Source organism: Onychomys torridus, chromosome 3 (genome assembly GCF_903995425.1).
Source record: "Onychomys torridus chromosome 3, mOncTor1.1, whole genome shotgun sequence".
Classification (NCBI taxonomy): Eukaryota; Metazoa; Chordata; class Mammalia; order Rodentia; family Cricetidae; genus Onychomys; species Onychomys torridus.
This window is the reverse complement of record NC_050445.1, coordinates 135,640,772-135,661,692: the sequence shown is the minus strand read 5'-3', so window position 1 is coordinate 135,661,692 and position 20,921 is coordinate 135,640,772. Positions and strand designations below refer to the sequence as shown.

General features: G+C 46.5%; 1 protein-coding gene across 3 annotated transcripts in view; it reads right to left on the bottom strand.

Annotated features, from left to right (window-relative positions):
* LOC118579152 (cat eye syndrome critical region protein 2 homolog) overlaps window positions 1-10,599 on the bottom strand; it is a 108,157-nt gene extending 97,558 nt beyond the window's left edge. For all 3 annotated transcript variants that reach the window (XM_036180262.1, XM_036180263.1, XM_036180265.1), the window contains exon 1: window positions 10,461-10,599. In XM_036180262.1, coding sequence (XP_036036155.1) covers window positions 10,461-10,586 — 126 coding nt within the window. In that variant the 5' untranslated portion in view covers window positions 10,587-10,599. The remainder of the gene's footprint in view (window positions 1-10,460) is intronic.
* Between the last annotated feature and the right edge of the window lie 10,322 nt (window positions 10,600-20,921).

The following is a 20,921-nucleotide window of genomic DNA, read 5'->3' as shown; positions in this document are numbered from 1 at the left end:
TCAGCAGGCTGGAGGTGTGGCTCAGTAGGACAGTGCTTGCCCCGTCCTCAGGTTCCAAATCTATGTGAAGAGACTTTAAGAAAGGAAGGACTACCAACCAGCAATAAAGTCAAAAGCCACAGGTAGGTGGACAGGTTAAAATAGTTCATTTGTTTCTTCCAAGACAGGGTTTCTCTACGTAACTGCCATGGATTTCCTAGAACTCGCTCTGTAGCCCAGGCTGGCCTCGAACTCACAGAGATCCGTCTGGCTCTGTCTCCAGAGAGCTGGGATCACAGGCGTGCGCCTCCACCGCCCAGTGTTTCACTCTGTCATCCAAGGAAATCAGAGCACTCCAAAGTACATTAGGTATGGTGGCGCACACCTTTCATTCTAGCACTGAAGAGGCAGAGGCAGTAGTTCTGTGATTTGAGGGCAACCTGGTCTACATAATGAGAGCCATTCTAGAGAGAAATGCTAACCCACATATCTGTTTACCAGCTTTCTGACACTGCAGTACTCCTTCAAAACCCCCTTCAGATGTGGTGGCATACTTCTTTAGTCCCAGCAATGGGGAGTGAAGCAGGAAGAGCTGAGTTTGAAGCTCAGACCTGAGGCCAGCCTAGACTACACAGGTGAGTGACAGACTGGCCTGAACTACAGTGAGAACCTGTCTTTAAAAAAAAAAAAAAAAAAAAAACCCTCCCAAAAGTAGCGAAATAACCTAATTCAAGGCACTCCTTCTCTAGAATCCCTCCAAATCTCAAACATAAAATATTATGTCAGTTTGAGAAACAACAGAAATAATGAAAATGTCAACCTTCAGAAGTTCCTATGAAAGAAGCTTATTTGCAGGCAAGTTTCCACAGAAAGAGAAAGACATTCATATAATTTACAAACACCAGACAAGTATGGATTTGCAGCTTCTATTTGGTACAATTAATTTGCAGAGTATAGGTAATAGCCAGGCTGCCTATGATGATTTGCTTGGGTCAATGGTACAAAGCATCCTCAGAAATGGTCCCTCCTAGGACACAGCCAGGAATCATCTAACCTGAAATCACCATGTTACAAATCTTGAACCAAAGTATTCTTCCTAAAATCACAACTTCATGTCAAGGGCAAAGATGAGCCACATTCTGGTGTCTAACACCTTTTGAAAATGTCTTCAAGAACTGAAAAGCAGTGGTAGAGCTGGGTTTGGCCTGAGGGAGGCTCTAAATCCAGCAGTCTACACACTACACTTTGCCTCTGCATTGGTGGTTTCCACACTGCCAGAATTCCTCATTCTGGATCTTTAACATCCTAGGAAGCCAACCTTAAGACTTTGCTATCAAGAGCTATACTGCCCAGGTTGAATTTTAGGCTTTCCTAATTGTGTTCCAGAAAATGAAGCATTTACCATCAGTTATAAGGCAAGCCAATACCAAACCAACATGGAGTGTCCTTCATGGATGAGAGGAGAAACCAACCTTTCTATAAACTGTAAGAGGTCCCAATTTCTCCTCTGAAGCTCCTTGTGGTTAGAAAGAAGGGAAAGGGGGGCAGGCTGGGTAGGGAGCTAGAAAGCCTCTCCTCTTAAAATGTTTCCAACCAGAAAGGTGACTGCCTATTATTCTGTGACAATTCCATTACAAAAGGACGTCCCTCACTTTCAGGACCCAAACTGCATTATGGATTTGCCCTTCTGTAACTCACATCCTGTTCTATCTTCCCTCAATTGAGAAAGAGGGGATTCTGACTCTTCAAAAGATAGAAAGCTGAAGGTTTAAAAAAGGATGTCTATGGACCAAAATAGTACACAACTGTAATAAGATGATAGCTGCAAGTTCTAGAACAATCCAGGATACATAACACATGTTTTACATTAAATACACTGTATGAGGGGGCTGGACAGATAGCTCAGCGATTAAGAGCACTGGCTGTTCTTCCAGAAGACCTGGGTTCAATTCCCAGCATCCACATGGCAGCCTACGATTGCCTGTAACTCCACCTCCAGGGGATCCAACACTCTCACACAGACATACATGCAGGCAAAATATCAAACCACATAAAATAAAAATAAATAAATCATAGAAAAAACAAAAAATGTAAGTTACTTTAAACTTGTTTGTTTTGTTCCTGTTGGGGCTGGAGAGATAGCTCAGGAGTTCAAGGCCCTCACTGCAGCACCCGTATGGTGGCTAGCAGCATTCTGTAACTCCAGCCTCCAGGAGTCCTATATCCTCTTCTGGCATCTGAGGGCACCAGGCACAGACATGCATTCAGGCAAAACACCTATACACACAAAAATAATTAAAAAATAAAACTTGTTTTATTTTTGAGACAGGGCCTTGTATAGTCCTGGCTGGCCTTAACCCAAGAGATCCACCTGCCTCCTCTCCAGTGCCATCACACCCACCTTTCAATCACTTTCAATCACTTATCTCAGTCCACGCATGCTATCTCAGCAAGCCATCTATCCCTATCCCTCCCTTACATTACAGTAGCCATCCCCACCATGACTTTTCAAGCTTCCCTAGACTTCATTTCTTAGACCCTGTGACATATTGTACCATTTGTTCACTAAGAAGAGGGCAAGTACTTTCTAAATTTTATTTTTATTAATTTATTTTGTGTTATCTGTGCATTGTGTCTCAGGCCTTTAGTCACAACTCTTGGGAACAGAGGCAGGCAGATTATCTTGAGTTCTAGGACAGTGAGGGCTAAACAGGAAAACCCTGTCCCAGAAAAAAAAAAAAAAAAGTGTGTGTGTGTGTGTGTGTGTGTGTGTGTGTACACACCACTGAAAACATGTGGAGGTCAGAGGAAAATCTTGAAGACGTCAATTTTCCCCTACCATGTTGGTTCAAGGATCAAACTCACGTCTTCAAGCTTGGTAGCACACCCCTTCATCCACTGAAGCATCTAATCCACCCAGAGATCATGTATTTTTGTGTATGTGTGTGTGTTATACACATAGCTGTACCTCCAACAGCTAGTACCCCGCCTAGCACATAGATGCTTTATAGACATTTGTCGACAGAAATTATTACATTAACTTGGCTCTTTGCACTATTTCAGCAGAAGATTTAAAAATAATCTCCTGCCAGACAATGGGACTCACACTTATAACTCAGCATTCCAAAGGCTAAGGCAAGAGAATTATATCAAGTTCTAAGCCAGCCGGGGTTACAGAGTAAAAACACAAGCCTGTCTCACCAGGCAGTGGTGACACACACCTTTAATCCCAGCACTTGGGAGGCAGAGGCAGGTGGATCTCTGAGTTGAGGTCAGCCTGGTCTATACAAGTGAGTTCCAGGACAGCCAGGGTTACACAGAAAAACAAAAACAAAACAAAACAAAAAGTCTCAAAAACAAAATAAGAGTTGGGTCAGGAGATGGCGCAGTGGGTACAATGCTTGCCTTGAAAGCCTGAAGCCCTGAAGTGAGATTCCCCAGAACATACATCTTAAAGCTACCAGACACTTCAAGGTGAGAGGCCAAGACCAACACCCCAGCTTGTTCTGACGGCCACATATGCCACACACACACATACATACATCATACACACACACCTAATGAAAAATAAAGTATCTTGTCAACCAAGAAACTCCTAACTTGCACTATGGAATCTCTGCCTTCAAGATAGAAACCTCCACAAAACTGCAACAGAGTGGCAACAGAGACTTGTAAAAGCTCCTGGACCCAGATGGGAATCCTTGTACAAACACCCAGCCTTGACAAGCTTTCAATTTCCACATCTGTAAGATGAGGGTAATCTCTACCCACTGGTTATGAGCAGCTCAGGATGAGTTGGAATTTTTTTTTTTTTTCCAAGACAGGGTTTCTCTGTAGTTTTGTGTCTGTCCTACATCTCACTCTGTAGATCAGGCTGGCCTTGAACTCACAGAAATCCGCCTGGCTCTGCCGGGATTAAAAATGTGTGCCACCACGGCCCGGCAGAGTTGCTATTTTTTAAATGTACAATACTGTATGTCTCATCCCTTACATTACTTTAACCTCCTCCAGGTCACAAGGCTCGTTCCAGGCACCATTACAATCCAAGTTTCCTGGGAGGGAATAGGCCCAATTAGAGGCCTGATTATGCTCAGGCCCTAGAATTGATCCCTCATACTTCCAAACAAACACAATTGTAATTCCTAGTCCAGGGCATCTTGGGTCCTGAAATCAAGAAATAGCTTCTGATTCCCCTAATCAGGACAAAACTATTCTTTCCTATTTCCTCTTTCTTGTTTGGCTTTTTTTTGATCTAGGCTGTTCTAGTCAGTCTTCCAGCCTCAGTCTACAGAGTGATAGAGCTACCAACTCCAGTACAGATCATTTAACCTTTGAATAGTTTAAAATTTGATTAAAATGTTAACTCTAGGCCGGGCATTGGTGGCGTGGCACTCAGGAGGCAGAAGCAGGCGGATCTCTGTGAGTTCAAGGCCAGCCTGAGCTACCAAGTGAGTTCCAGGAAAGGCGCAAAGCTATACGGAGAAACCCTGTCTCAAAAAAAAAAAAAAAAAAAAAAAAAAAAAAAGTTAACTCTAATCCCCACCCTGATAGCATTCATACCTCTATATCAACAAATCTATATGACCCATCCCTGGACACACCAGATACAACTAACATATTTTTAAGTTCAGCAAATTGTATTACTTGTGTTAATTATAATTCTTGGCTCATTCTCTTGATGAAGGGGCTTGTTGCACGAATCCTAAGTGGTCTTATAATAAAAATCTGGAGCCAGATTTTGGGGTAAATGCTGAAAGATCAGAGAGACAAAGGAACAAGCTACAGCCACTTCTCACCTTGCCAACTCCCCAGCTGATCCTGTCCCCACGAATCCAGACAGAATGCCTCTGAGTCCTCAGCCAAAAGGGCCCTAGTTCCTGTCTCTCATGCTTTATATGCCTTTCTCCACACAGCCATTTCACTTCCTATCTCAACCTTCCTAGTGCTGGTGGCTTGTGTGCTTCCCACATACTGGGGATACTGGGGTTAAAGGTGTTGTCCCACCACTGCCTGACCTCTTATGTTTAACTCTGTGGCTGGCTCTGTCCTCTGATCTTCAGGCAAGCTTTATTTCTTAGATTACAAATATCACAACAGAGGCTAGAAACAGAAATACCAAGATTAGAATACAAAGCTCTATGTACACTGGCCCCACATTATGCTACTGAGGAAGGGACTTCAGCCACACACAACCACAACCAGGAAGAAGACACATGGCAGGAAACATTAAGACTAAAAACAAACAAACAAACAAACAAGGATCTCAGGAAAGAAAGGTAGACAGAAACAATTAAATTAATTTGATCAGACTTCAGCTACTATACAAATCACTCAAATCCATGTAAACAATTCCAACTATCTACTTGGAGGCACCACTCCAGCTCTGCCCAGCTCTCTGTAACAGCGGTTCAACCTTCCTAATGCTGAGACCCTTTAATACAGCTCCTCGTGTTGGGATGACCCCCAACCACAAAATTATTTTCATTGCTACTTCACAACTGTAATTTTGCTGTTAGGAATCTCAATGTAAATGTCTGTGTTTTTCAGTGGTCTTAAGGGGTGAACCCAAATCATACCCCACACACAGGTCAAGAGTTGCTGCTCTATAAGGTTATGGAAAACCATTATCTCCTCCCTTGCCTTATACTTCAGTTTAGAGCAAGCATTAAATCTTTTTTTTTTTTTTAAGATTTATTTATTTATTATGTATACAGAAGAGGGCGCCAGATTTCATTACAGATGGTTGTGAGCCACTATGTGGTTGCTGGGAATTGAACTCAGGACCTCTGAGCCATCTCTCCAGCCCATTAAATCTTTAAAGAGGCCAAATATCTTTGTTCCAAATCAGGACAGACTTAACTAATCTAATTCAATACAACATTAAATACAAAATATTTGGCTTTTACTAAATCATATATAACTGTGGATTCTATTATCAGCTAATGTGGCCAAAGGAGGCCAGCTACAAGCTGCTTTGATGACTAGATGGTTCATGCCTATAACCCAAACTACTAGGGAAGCTGCACTGGGATAGAAGCCTGCTTAGCTACTTATTGAATTCACCAACCATGGCTACCGAGTGAGACTCTTAAAAAACAATAATAAATAAGGGCTAGGTAGGGTTGGTTGTAGCTCAATACCTAGCATGTGTTAAAACCCTGGGTTTAAAAGAAACAAAAAACAAAAACCTGGGTTCAGTCCCATTACATCAAAAAAAAAAAAAAAAAAAAAAAAAAAAAAAACCAAAAAACAATATATAGTATTTAATGATAACTAACTACTGAATACAATGTCTTTGATTCATTCATGTCTAACTACACCCTAGCCTCTTGAAAAATAAAAGCCACACCTAATCTATAGCACAAACCAATCAGGAATATAGGAATTTCTAAATATGTTAACAGGTTTTTACCGGAGTGTGGAAACCACCAATGCAGTGGCAAAGTGTAGTGTGTAGACTTCTGGATTTAGAGCCAAGGCCTGCTCTACTACTGCATTGGAATTCTTGAAGACATTTTCAAAAGGTGTTAGACACTGGATTGTGGCCCATCTTTGCCCTTGACATAAAGTTGTGAATTTAGGAAGATTACTTTGGTTCCAGATTTGTAACATGGGGATTTCAGGCTAGATGATTCCTGGCTATTTCCCTAGGAGGGACCATTTTTGAGTATGCCTAAAACCAATTGGTGATTGAGTTATTTTAATTCTTTTATTTATATTTTGCAAAAACTTAAGCTTTACATAATAATCATGTATTGTTTTTAAAAACCAAGGGATGCCAGGCAGTGATGGCTCACGCCTTTAATCCCAGGCACTCGGAGGCAGGTGGATCTCTGAGTTCGAGGCCAGACTGGTCTACAGAGTGAGTTCCAGGACAGCCAGAGCTACACAGAGAAACCCTGTCTCAAAAAAAAGAGGGGGGGGGGAGGAATTATGGCAACTTTGGGTGTTCTAGCAAGTGCTCACCCCTGAGCTACATACACTCCTATCTAAAACAACTAAGAATCTGGAACAACTGAAAGCATTGTTATAGTATCCTCTGAATTTTGTTCTGATTATTTTGGAGCCATTATTTAAGGGCAGCAACATAGTGGTTTAAAAAAAAAAAAAAAAAAAAAAGCAAAAAGCAGGGTATAGTGGTGTATGACTTTAATCCCAGCACTTAGGAGGCAGAGGCAGGTGGAGGCCAGCCTGGTCTACAGAGGGGGTTCCAAGACATCCAGGAATACAGAAAAAACCCTGTCTTGAAAAAAAAAAAAAAGAAGAAGAAAAGGAAGAAAAAGAAAAGGGCTGGGAAAGACTGTTGAGTGATAACATTGCCTGCCTAGCATGTTATAAAGACCCTGAGTTCAATCCTGTTGAGTGATAACATTGCCTGCCTAGCATGTTATAAAGACCCTGAGTTCAATCTCCAGCAACACATACACACACACACACACACACACAGTCAAGTATGTGGACTCTTTTAAAGAAACAATCTGTTTAAGGTTAATTAACAGTACAAAAATATTTTTACATGCAAAAATAAAAACACCCCCACTTTAGGGACCTGTTCTCTAAGTGGGAGTTCTTGACCTCTCACAGAATGGCAACAAGAATCCTGCAGCCTTTCACCCAGCTGAGAGATTGCTTCATTTTGGATAGAAACCAAGTCCTTAAGGATTCTGCTTTCTAAATTTGCTATAAATCCAAGGATTCAGCCTGGGAGAAAAGGGTAATAAAATTAGATCTTTCACACAACTGAAAACTGACTTCCTAAAGGAATGATGTCCAACTCTGACTATTTGGTAGTTTATGTTCCTCATTTCTAGATTTTCAAGGTATAATTAGAACTACAGGGTCTTTCCACATGCCCACCAGGTATATACAGCTAGCTTAGCACTGACATATTTTTACTTTAAGAGAAGGTCTAACACTGCACTGTAAATCAATAAACTAGTTGATCACCTAAGAAAAACAAAAACAAAACTTACTGATGGTATCTGGGGAATTCTTCATTGTTGATGGGTCAAAATTAAACTTCTTAGAAATTAGAATGTTTGATAGTTCATCTTTTGATAACTATTCAAAACCCTAAATTAAATATAGGAACTAAAGGAGGGGGAAGTCATTATCACTTGTTACGTCTTTACTGATCTTCTCCATAAGGGAGAGGAACGGTTTCATGGTATTTAAAGTATGTACATGTTGGAATCAGGATATTAATGTGTTGAATGTTTTTTAAGTAACATACATACACTTTAACTGACAAAATGTCTCTTCCAAGCAAGGCTAGAATCAGGGGCAGAGATGGTGCCGACTCCCTGTGAAGTCAGGCTTGGTGCCTGACAACCTGAGGACAACCTGAGTTTGATTCCTGGGGCTCTCACATGGAGGGAGAGAACCAATTCCCTGGAATTGTCCTCTGCCCTCCACTAGCACTCCCTGACACAGCAACACCCACACATTTTTTTTTAACCACTAGAATTAAAAGACACCATGTCAAGTAGACCTGATTATTCACCATGTGAAGGACAGTGAGGAATTAGGCCATCTAATACTGAGAAACCTCAAGTTTACTACTTAGGATAGGAATTAGAGGTTACTCTAAATATGATGAGTATAATTAAGGCAAAATGAGTTTCCTCTATTTTTCTACCAACAAAATGGGAAAACAAGGACTTGGAACAGTGGCCTTTTCCCCCCGACGGTAGTGTTCTTCAAATGCACTCAATTTGTAATCTGGCACATCCACTTACTTTCTCTTGGAAGAAAGAAAAGGGGCTGGGGACAAGTTTACCAGCACCCAATATGGCACTGTCACAAGCAATACCCCACACGGCAGCCACCATTTTGAGCAGCAGGATTTAATTAAGACTACTCAGGATTTCAAACCAACTAAAAGGAAACACAGGACGTCAGAATCATTAAGCATCTCTTCCCTTTTAAGATTCCTCACATCGTTATCTTTATAGTCCGATATCATTACAAAATTTAATCACAAAAATGTTCTTTACATCCATGTTCAAACTTTGTAAACAAACGCTTTGAGGTTTCGTGAAATTCCCAAGTTACAGTTTCCTAAAACGTGGAGACGCCCCTGACCTGGAGAACGTACCAACCTACTCACATTGTTTTAGAGTACCTCCAAAAGCCATCGAGTGGCCCTGGTTTTAGTCTACATTCCTCTTCATTCTCCTAACCCGGCTCTTTTAGTTTCCCGATTTCATTAACTCTGCAACAAGAGCAAGTTCCCACGCTTCATTCATAGGAGAATGCAAATATTTCTGCAAACACAGCTGACTTTAAAAATAAAGGTGAGCAAAGACCTCAGGAGTCAACAAATTAAAAGCAAGGTTCGTGGGGGTGGAGAGGCAATCACAACGGCCAGACCTTCCAATTAAATTACTTTAATTTCGATTATTTCAATTGTAAAGCCATCCACAGAACTGGAAACAATAAACTGACCAACAGTTCCGTGTACCTTTGTCCCGAGGGAAAAGGTGGTTAAGTCACAACACAGATTATCACAGGAAAGAAAGCAATTCAACCTGCCAACCAATCATATATTTCACACCTCCACCCAAAAAGAAAAGACGAGATGCTGCTGCTGCTGCTGCTGCTGCTGCTGCTGCTGCTGCTGCTGCGGGACATCTTACACATTCCGTTTCCCACACTCCCGCCACTGTCCCTGCCACTAGGACCCTGCGATTTTAGTCCAGTTATCACAAAGCCTCGGGTCTTGAAAAGCACCTTCGGCCTGGCCAGACAGCCATCCCTTTCCTCCTCGCTCGCCCGGGGGGAATAATGGTGGCGAAATCAACTCAGAGAGCGAGCGAGCGAGCGAGCTCCCCGAACATAGAGGGCTGCAAGTTCCTCAGAAGAGGGGCTGTTTAAAAAAGAGGGGGGGTCCCAAACTTTCCGCCCCAGCCTCGGCGTCCGGAGCGACGGTGAGCGCCAGGCGGTCCCACCAGGAGAACGCCCGCAGCTCAGGCCCCATCCCCGCCCGCCTGCCCGCCCGCCCAAAGTTGACTGGAAGCGCCGAGAGTTACCGGCCTCCCCAAGTCGGCCAAGTGCCAGCCGGGCGAGCGTCTCCCGAGCAACGCCGACCCTGCCCAGGGCCGCTCCCGCCCGGCCGCGGCGGCCCCCCGCTCGTGCGCCCGCACCCCGCACCCCGCACCCGGTCCCCGTCCCCGTCCCCGCCTCAACAGCTGCTCGCCGCCTCCGAAGCTCCGGCGGGGAGCGCGCGCGCACTCTCGCCCTCGGGCCGCCCGCGAAGTCCCGGGAGAGCCCCCGGGTCCCGCGCCGACAAAAGCAGGCTCGACCCCCGCCGGCGAGAGCGCGCGGGGCCCGCGGGGGAGCCCGGGCCGGCCGGCCGGCCGCCTCGTGCCCGCCGCCGAGCCCCTCGCCGCCCGCTGCTCTCCGCGCCAAGTCGGCGGCCCGCGACTCCCCGCGGAGAGGAAGCGCGGCGGAGCGGGGCGCAGCGCCCGCCCGCCACTCACCTCGATCTCGAAGTCCGGCAGGCGGAACGCCGTGCGAAAGAGCGAGCAGAAGTGCGCGATGGCCGGGACTTCCCACCAGGAGCGGAGCTCGCCCAGCCCGGCCGCGCCGCCCTCCTCCGGGCACATCTCCCCGCCGCGCTCGCCCGCCCGCCCGCCCGCTCGTCCGCCCGCTCGGCTCGCTCTCCCTCGCTCCGACTCCGGCCGCGGGCAGCGCCTCTCAGCGCGCGGCGGCTCCCGCCGCTCGGCGTGAGCACAAGCTGAGGCGCGCCGGGCGGGGGGCGGCGGGCCGAGTCGCTGAAGCGGCCGCTGCTCCGGCAGCCGGCGGGGGCCGCGCGCTCGCCCCGTCCCGCCGCGGCCGTGCGGCCGCCCCCAGTCCCATACAATATAATCCACTCAGCGCCGAGGAAAACAGATGGGGCTGGGGGTGGGGAAGGGGGGGGGCCCCCGCCGAAGCCTGGGGGAGGGGCCGCCCACGAGGAGGGGGCGGGGCCGGCGCGCACCACAACAACAACCCCGCCCCCACCCCTGCGCGGACAGCTGCACTCGGGGAGGGGGAGGGGGAGGGCAGCGGGCCCGCCGCGCCCGGGGAGGGGCCGCGCGTGACGCGGACGGGGGTCCGCGCGCAGCCCGCGGCCGGGCGGCTGGGGGGGGGCCGAGCTCCGCCGTGCAGGTGTTTGGGCCCGGGGAGTGGGGCGACTTGGGTGACGGGAGACAATGAGGGTCTCTCCCACCCCCACGTGGCCCTCAGTGGTCGCGTCCTTTTAAAGGGCCCGCTGGGTGGTGCGCTGGCTCGGGGCTAGCTCCGGGAGTGCGCACGTGTGGGGTTTCAGTTATTCCTGCCGTGGCGGAGGGAGGTGCAGGACAGCGAGCGAGTGGGCTGTCCACGCTGGAGCCGGGGGGCCCCGGGAGGAACCGGGAGGAAACGGAGCGCTCTCCACCTGTTCTCGGGCGCTTTTTATTCCAGCGGAGAACGGTACTTTGGAGGAGCGCGGAAAAGTGACTTTTTTTTTTTTTTTCCCTCCCCAGGGGAAGAAGGTGGCGGGGCTGGTCAAGCTGGAACCTAGTAGGATGGAGGGTAGAGTGTGGCGGGAAGGGTGGAGTAGGGGGAGGCACCAATCAGCAGCCTAGCGGGAAGAGCAATTTCCCCCACCCCAGGGAACGGACACGTGCGGCCGCACTGGAGGAGAAGGCTGGCTTGCAGCCCTGGGACTGCCCTCGCCGCAGCCTTGCAGCGGACGCCAGTGCTCACAATGTGGCCAGGAGGCTGGGGGATGGGGACGCGGCTGCAGACTCTGGGGCCGGTGTCCGGGTGGGGGTGGAGACCCGCCCCGGCCACGGGAACGTGCTCCGGGAGGAGGCTGCCCCCGAGGCCACGGGGCCCTAGGACGTCGGAATTCTGTTCAACCGGAAGGGAGAAATCACCTCCAAAGACTACCCAGAAGTTTGGAAGAACTACGTTGAAGGCCCGTCTGTTTGTATTGGTCGTTTGTGCTTGAGCAGTTGGACTCTCCAGTCCTGTGTGGCTCTTTCCTCCACTTCTCAAGAAACACCGCCCCTGACGTGCACTCAAATTTAGCTGTTTAACTGAGCGATAGGCACAACCTGGAGGAAATAATAATAGCAAGGATGAGGAACGAGTTTATATGAGGGATGTAGAAGTAGGGTGACTGGAGAATTCCACCTTCCTCCACCCTCGCCTTTTCTGATCGTTTTAACAACCTCTTGTCTCGCTGTACGGCGCCACTTTAAAAACAAAATTCTCAAGCTATTTCAAGTCAGTCTTGTGAACCAACTAATCTTAAGATACTTCATCTTCCCGAGCACTCCCCTGTAGGTGGGAGTTAGCAACCCCTAACTAAACGATGTCTAGCCCTGGTTTTTAGGTTGTTTTTTAAGTTCAGCTACTCTGTAGATGCCTCCTAAATAAGGGGGGGGGGGGGGAGTAGCAGCCCACTGTGGAATTCACCCCGTATCTCCTGGAATGTTCTATGGACGTTTTGTTTTGTGACAAGATTTCCGATCTGTAGCCCAGGCTGGCCTCTCAAACTGAAGAGGCTCCTGCCTCTATCTTGATCATGAGCCTCCATGCTTGGCTTTCTCTGAACTGTTACGCCACACCTTTTTTCTTTGAAAAGAGTTTCATAAAGCCCAGACTCGTTAGCAACCAGCTCTCTATCCTGCATATCACCTTGAACTAGTTCTCCTGCCTGCACTTGTGGGGTGTTGGGATTACAGACATGCATCTCTGCGTGCTGCTAACATTTCTTCACACTTGTATCTAATCCATTCTATTCTGACTGTTCTCACTCCTTCCTCCTGCTCTCCCATCTACCTTCTCATTTCTGTCTTTATCCTTTTTTTTTTTTTATGTTTTTATATGGGTTTTTATTTTTTGGCTTTTTCGAGACAAGGTTTCTCTGTGTAGTTTTGGTGCCTGTCCTGGATCTCGCTCTGTAGACCAGCCTGGCCTCACACTCACAGAGATCCGCCTGGTTCTGCCTCCCTCCTGAGTGCTGGAATTAAAGGTGTGTGCCACTGCAGCTGGACTTTTATATGGTTTTTTGAAGCAGGGTTTCTGGGTGTAGCCCTTGGCTGTCCTGGAACTCACAGAGACCCAAGGGCCTCTGCCACCTGAGTGCTGGGATCAAAGGCATGCGCCACTACCACCAAGCTCTTGTCTTTATCTTTTATCACCATCTAATCTTACTGACACCTCAGTTGTCATCACTGGCCAACCTAGTAATAATAAATTAACAGTATCAGGAAGCAGAAAGGTAAGAGATTTGGCCACCCGATAATCACTGTGGTACTTGAATGCTCTTTACACTCAATTACACTGCCGCATTGTAAACTACTCGATGATTCTCATCATCCGCACCACAGCCAAAAGTCAACAGAGCTGATGTGGAACTGGAAGTACTGCACTTCCACCCCTTACAGGGGTCAGAAATGGTCAGAACCTCGTTCCTCTGGGTGGATTTGCCTCTGAGGCCAGCGTCCGCTTGAGTGTCCCATATGGGTTCATCTGATTTGCACATCTCGGGGAGAGTGCTATCATTATGTAACTGCAGTTTGGGCCTGCTTCCTTCTCTCTTCCCTCCTGACCACCCACAGTCCCACCTAAACCTCTACCTGCAGTCTGGATCGCATCCAGGCCTGAGAGCGAAGGAACTAGAAATGCCTAGGGTCTGACGAGTGGACTAGACTTTACTTCCATTTGGACTTCTGCTTCTTGGAATTGCTGGATCTTTGCCCCAGCTCTGAACATGCTTATCTTATCACCTTTCCCCTTGTGCTCGCCTGCTTCAGGCCTGTTTTCTGAACTAACTTGTAGTCCAGAATAATGATCCCCGTACGAATGTTTAAACACTCCCTCTGACTTTCCTCGTGCTTCTGAGTGGAGCTGCACCTCCTGATTTGTCCCAGCATAGGCCACTTTCCTCTCTCTGATCACTAGGGTTTTACATCTTCCTCACACCATGTCTCTTCTCTACTTATGAGCCAGGGCCTCTAACCTGTTGGTACCTGGAAACAATTCTTTCAGTCTCTACAACTTTGATTTACATAACCTCTTCTCCCTGAGCATTTTCCATTAAATGGGAAACTGGGCCTGACAACCTGAATTTTTTTTTCCAAGACAGGGTTTCTCTGTGTAGCTTTGCGCCTTTCCTGGAACTCCCTTTGGAGACCAGGCTGGCCTTGAACTCACAGAGATCCGCCTGCCTCTGCCTCCCGAGTGCTGGGATTAAAGGCATGTACCACCACCGCCCAGCTTTTTTTTGTTTTTTGTGTGTTTTTTGTTGTTGTTTTTCCGGAGCTGAGGACCAAACCCAGGGCCTTGCGCTTGCTAGGCAAGTGCTCTACCACTGAGCTAAATCCCCAACCCCGACAACCTGAATTTGAGCCCCTGAACCCACATGATGGAAAGAGAACCAAGCACCACACCACGTGTGTGCTCCGGCACACATGCACACCCACACACATAGAAAACAAATCGTGGGACATGCCTTTAATCTCAGCACTTGGGAGGTAGAGGTACAGGAATGACAAGTTTAAGTCCAGCCTCTACTACACAAAACAAATTCAAGCCTAGCCTGGACCATATGAGATCTGTATCAAAAACAAAATAGGGCCACAAGAGGCAGGGCAGTGGTGGCGCATGACTTTAGTCTCAGCACTAGGGAGGCAGAGGCAGGTAGGTGGATCTCTGTGAGTTCAAGGCCAGTCTGATCTACAGAGCGAGTTCCAGGACAGGCTCCAAAGCTACACATAGAAACCCTGTCTCAAGAAAAAAAAAAAGGGGGGGGGGAGGACAGGATGGCTCCAGGAATAAAGGTGCTTATGACCTGCGTTCCGTCATCTGGAATCACATGCTAGAAGGAAAGAACAGACTCCAGCAAGTTGGCCTGTGACCTAGACAAGCGTACTATGGCACACATGCACACATAATGTTTTCAAATCTACTGTGCTGTGGCTGCTCCATGCGTGTAATCTCAGCACTCAGGAGAATGAAACCAAAAGATCTCAAGTTTGAGGCTAGCCTGAACAACATGAATCAAAGACCAGCCTGTTCTAAAAAGTGAGACTCTGTCTCAAAAACAAAACAATGGGCCAGTAAGGTGACTTAGTGAATAAAGGGACTTGCCACCAAGACTGACGACCTGAGTTCAATCCCTGTCACCCCACGTTGGAATGAGAGAACCAACTCCTACAAGTTGTCCTCAGACGACACGTGGCCCTATGGTGTACATACAAATGTGTGCACATGAATGCACATGCACACACACATAAATGTAATACAAAATTTTAAACACTAAACAATCCCCCAGTTTTGCTTACTAATTAATGATGCAAAAATATTTACATTGCTTCTCATTGAAAAACAAGGTATAATGTCAACCACCAATGGGATTCACAGAAATTCCTGAAAATAATTTGGGAAACTACTTTTTTAAAATAGTTTTTAAATTTTGTGACAGGATCTCACTATGCAGCCCTGGCTGGCCTCAAACTCACAGAGATCCACCTTACTCTACCTCTACGTGGGGCACCATACTCAGCCTAACTTCAAAACAGGGTTTCTCTGTAGCTTTGGAGCCTGTCCTGGAACTCGCTCTGTAGACCAGGCTGGCCTTGAACTCACAGAGATCCACCTACCTGCCTCTGCCTCCCAAGTGCTAGGATTAAAGGCGTTCGCCACCACCGTCTGACCCAGCCTAACTTTTAAAAGCTATTCTATGTGTATGGGTGTTTTGCCTGCGTATCTCTATGTACCATGTGTGTGCTTGGTTCTCCTGGAGGCAAATAAAAGGTTTTGGATTCCTAGAACTGGCATTACAGATGGTTGTGATCCACTGTGTAGGTGTTGGGAATCACCTCTGGAAGATGTGATCCACATCTGGATCCTCTGGAAGAGCAGCCAGTGCTCCTAACCAATAAACCATCTCTCTACATACTACGTACCACCCACCACCATCACCACCACCGCCCCCTTCCCTGATAGTCTTTTTTTTTTTTTTTTTTTTTAAGGAGCTCACTGAGTATTCCCAGCAATCCTTAAACTCACCATGGCCTCAAACTGACAGAGATCCACCTGCCTCTGGCTCCCGAGTGCTGGGATTAAAAGATTAAAAGTATGCACCACACACCACTACCTAGCCAGACAACCTACCTTTATATAAATAGGAGGCTGGAGAGATGGCTCAGTGGTTAAGAGCACTGGCTGCTCTTGCAGAGCTTCTGAGTTCAATTCCCATCACTCACATGGTGCCTCACAATTGTCTACAACATCAGTCCCAGGGAAACTACCCCTCTCTTCTCACCTCCATGGGTACCAAGCATGAACATGGTGCTCTCAGATACATGCAGGCAAAACACTCATACACATTAAATAAATAAATCTAAATTTAAGTATATATTTGTTTATGTTTAGGGGTGTGGGGTTGTGTGTGCACCACATAAGAGCAGGAGCTAGGCAAGATCAGAAGAGGACATTGGATCCCCTGGAACTTGAGTTACAGGTGGTTGTGAGCTGCCACATGGGTGCTGTGAATTGAACCCAGGTCCTCTGTGACTCTTTAAGAAGCCCACATCCAAACATTTCAGTGTGTTACTTCTAAATGTCTCTCAACCCTCATGCTTAAGCCTATATTAAAATATCATTAAATCACTTCCCTTTAAAAGAAAGTAAATTAGGTTTGTGATCAGGATTATTTTCATGCTAAGAAGAAACCCTCCTTCTTCTTGTACTAATCAAAGAGGACTTTAACTAATGATCCCCGACTCACTTTAAATTCCTGCTTGCTGTTGGGGCATATACCTATACTTCCAGTACTTGGAAGGCAGAGTCCAAGGAATTGCCTATTTTAGGCCACACTGAACTACATAAATGAGACCCAATCTCCAAAAAATTGGGAACTGGAGAGGCGGCTCAGCAGTTAAAAGAGTTACTGCTGCTCTTGCAGAAGACCTGGGTTCAGGATTCCCATCACCCATGTGGTGGCCCACGACAACCTAGAACTCCAGGCCCAGTGCCTCTTCTGACCTCCAAGGTCTTCTGCCTGCATGTAGTGCACACACACACTCAGGCACACATATACACAAACAATTTTGTTTGATTGATTGTTCTCAGACAGGGTTTCAATGTAACGGCCCTGGCTGTCTTGGAACTCCCTCTGTAGACCAGGCTGGCCTCAAACTCACAGAGATCCTACTGCCTCTGCCTCCCTAGTACTGAGATTAAAGGCATGGGCCACCATGAACATCAACCTTTTTTTTTTTTTTTTTTAAATCAAGCCAGATATGGTAATGCATACCTTTAATCCCAGCATTTGGAAGACAGAGGCTGGGAGATCTTTGTGAGCTCAAGGCCAGCCTGGTCTACAAACAGAATTCCAGGACAGCCAAGAGTGTTACACAGAGAAACACTGTCTCCAAAAACAAACAAAAAAACCCTTGTTTTCTGATCTCCAACATGAGTTTTGGCATGCACCCATGATAATAGTATCATATATACACCACACATATCCACAATACAAAAAAAACAAAACAAAAAACAATGACTATCTTTTGATCATTGAGAGACTGTTCCAACTCTGGTAGATGCTTACTGAAGAAATAAGCCTACCAAACTTTGGCTTTAACCTGCCTTTCTAGCCTTTTCTGCCACTAACACCTCCACCCTATCCCACCAGGGATTCCCTTCCCCCTGCCAAACAGGTTCACTCAACTGCAAGATCGATCACCTTAGCTCCTCTTTTGATCATGCCTTTCAATCGCCTGGAAAGACTACTTACAACTTGACTTCTAAGGGAGAAGTGTTCAAAGAGCTTCCTTGATGTAACATTCCTGAGACACCCTAATTTACCTACTCTCACACAAGACATCACAAATCGTATGATTCACTTACCAAGCTCTTGTTTTTCCTTTGCTGATTTTGCAGTTACTTGACTCTTGTTATTGGAGTTGTCTTTTCTTCTCAACTAGACTTTTTGAGGAAATGCCCCCTGATATTCACCCATTATATAATGATGATGTACATGATGGCATATACCACAAGAAACTGAGATAGCCTGAGCATGGCAGCCTGCCTGTCACCTTCCTCTGCCTTTCTGCTCTCAGTCAAGGGACCCCACTCATTCACAACCATATAGGTCATAGACCTTTCTCAGCAAACTTTCCACATCTCTCCCAGCTCTGGTGTTCTTAGCCATATGCTGCCTGGATGCTGCTCTATCAGCTTATATTCAATATTAAAGACCAGGATATGAAAACCAAGGGTTGCTGGACATGGTGGCACATGACCTTAATCCCAGTATTTGGGAGGTAGAGGCAAGCAGATCTCTGACTTTGAGGATAGCCTAGTCTACAAAGCTGCATGCCAGGCAGGGCTATATAATGAGATACTGTCTCAAAGCAAAACAAACCCTAGATTTAAGGATGTGGATCAATGATACATTTACCTACCAGACCCTGGATTACATCATCAACACTACCAAAAAAAAAAAAAAAAAGATACCTCACTAATAACCATCTTCCCCCCCACCCCCCAGCTGAGGACCGAACCCAGGGCCTTCCACTTGCTAGGCAAGCGCTCTACCACTGAGCTAAATCCCCAACCCCCCATCTTAATTTTTTAAATTAAATTTTCCTTTTTTGGCTGACCTTGGTAGTGCATGCTTTTAATTGCAGCACCATGGAGGTGGAGGTGGGTGGTGGTGTGTGACAAAACTTTTCAGGGAGACTCATAACACATGTGTCTGCTCACCCCAGACAGGGAGCCCACAGCAGACCAAAGCCCACCTTGGTGAACCAATGGGTTTTATTGGGGTCACTTACAGGAGCCGAACTGACTCAAAGACAGCGGCATCACCAAAGCCCACCCCAGCATGGGTGACAGCTCACAAAGCTGGGAACCTGGAGCCCACTGCATGGCCTGCAGGTCTCTCAACAGGCTGGAGAGAGTGTCCCTTCAGGTGACTCGGTTGGTCTAAACCTCCTCCAGGCAGCTTGGCTGGATTCTGTTTCTCCCAAACAGCTAGTCTCAAGAGTTTCCTTTGTGGTTTGGTTTGTCCAAGAGTCTTGAAGCTCAGTTCGGTTTGGCTCTTCTTGAGATAGATTCTCCATATTGATGGCTTACTCTGGCAGGGAGGGCCTAGTGGGTTTGGTTAGTTTTAGGAACTTTTGAAGCTTTTTTGAGTTGTTTAGGAACTTCCGTACTGGAGAGAATGGCTCAGTCTCAGAGGAACTTACACAACAGGTGGGTCTCTATGATTTCAAGGCCAGCCTAGTGACATGGGGACTCCGGGCTGCGTAGTGAAATCTTGTCCCGGGGGGGGGGAAATGTTTTATTTTTTTCCTTCTTTAGCTGGAAGTGATGGTCTACTGCTGTAATTCCAGCGTTTGGGAAGTGGAGGTAAGGGATCAGGAGTTCAAATTCACCATCAGCTATATAGTAAATCCCAGGCCTGCCTGGTTTACCTGACATCCCATCTTCGCAAATGAAAGAGGAAAGGAGGCTGAAGAGCATTGTCAAAACCAGGCAGATCAAGGGGATCTACCCATGAGCTACACCTTTTCCTCATCTGTATCCCAGCTCTAAGTAGATCCCTTTAACTTTTTTACATTTATTATATGTGTAAGTATGCGTGTGTGTGAACATGTGTGGGCATGCATGCATATGGATGGAGGCAGAGGACAATGTGTAGAAGTCCTTTATCTACCCAGCCCTGGGTAGCATATTCCTTTTGTTTGTTTGTTTGTTTTTTTGTTTGTTTTTTGTTTTTGTTTTCTTTTTCCAGAGAGACTCTGTAGCTAAACAGGGCCTTGAATTTTTTTTTTTTTTTTTTTCTGAGACAGGGTTTCTCTCTGTAGCTTTGGATCCTGTCCTGGACTAGTTCTGTAGTTCTGTAGCCCAGGCTGGCCTCGAACTCTCAGAGATCCACCTGCCTCTGCCTCCCGAGTGCTGGGATTACAGGCATGCACCACCACCGCCCTGAGGCCTTGAGCTTTTATTTTGAGGTTTTTTTTTTTTTTTTTTTTGGTTCTTGGTTGATTTGATGTGGTGTTGGGGGGGCAGTGCTTCACACAGGGTATACACCAGGGTGGTCTCCAGCTTGCTATCTAGCTAAGGCTGAAATGAGTTTCTGATCCTTCTGTCTCCACCTCCTGCCTGCTGGATTACAGGCAAGTGCCAACAAGCTTGGTTTCCATTGTTTTTGTAGTTGTTTAAGACGAGGTCTCATTTAATCAAGGTTGGCCTCCAGCCCACTGTATAGCTGAGGCTAGCCCGGAATTTGTAACTCTTCTGCTTTCATTTCCTGGCATGAACATGAGTCAGATTTTATGTGGTGCTGGGATTTGAACCCAGGGCTTTGTGCAGGTTAAGCACTCACTACCAACTGAGCTATATCCTTGACCTCTGTTCAACTTTGGGGATTTATTTTTTGAGATTATTGTCTCTGATCCTGCTTTTTCTCTTTCATTGCTTCACGATTTACCTCTTCATTTCATGGGGCATCAAGTTAATTAACAAAATTGCATAGGTCTGTGGTTCAAAATTCTGTTGTTCAGCATTGCCTTGGGATATGGTGCACAGTAGAGCAGTAAATGAACAAAAGGTAAGTCATAAAAGGACAAGAGAATTTCCCAGCCACATGTCACCAGTGCTGCCAATGCTGTCCTTGTGTCTCCTCACTACCTTGTACCTTCTGTCCAGCCTCCTTCCCAGCAGCCATGGGACCTGTCACACTCACACTGTCCCTAACTGCCATCTTAGTAAATCCATCAGTTCTGAATACTCTGTGAAGCAATTCTGAAAACAGATCAATTGTGGAGAATTTAAAAAAGATGGATAGGCCACTGTCTGGGAAAGAAGTTAACAGAGTCAACAAAAAATCATTTTGAAAGTAGTGGGAATATTTTTTTTTGAGAGGGGGAGGTCTGACAGTGTAGCTCAGTGGT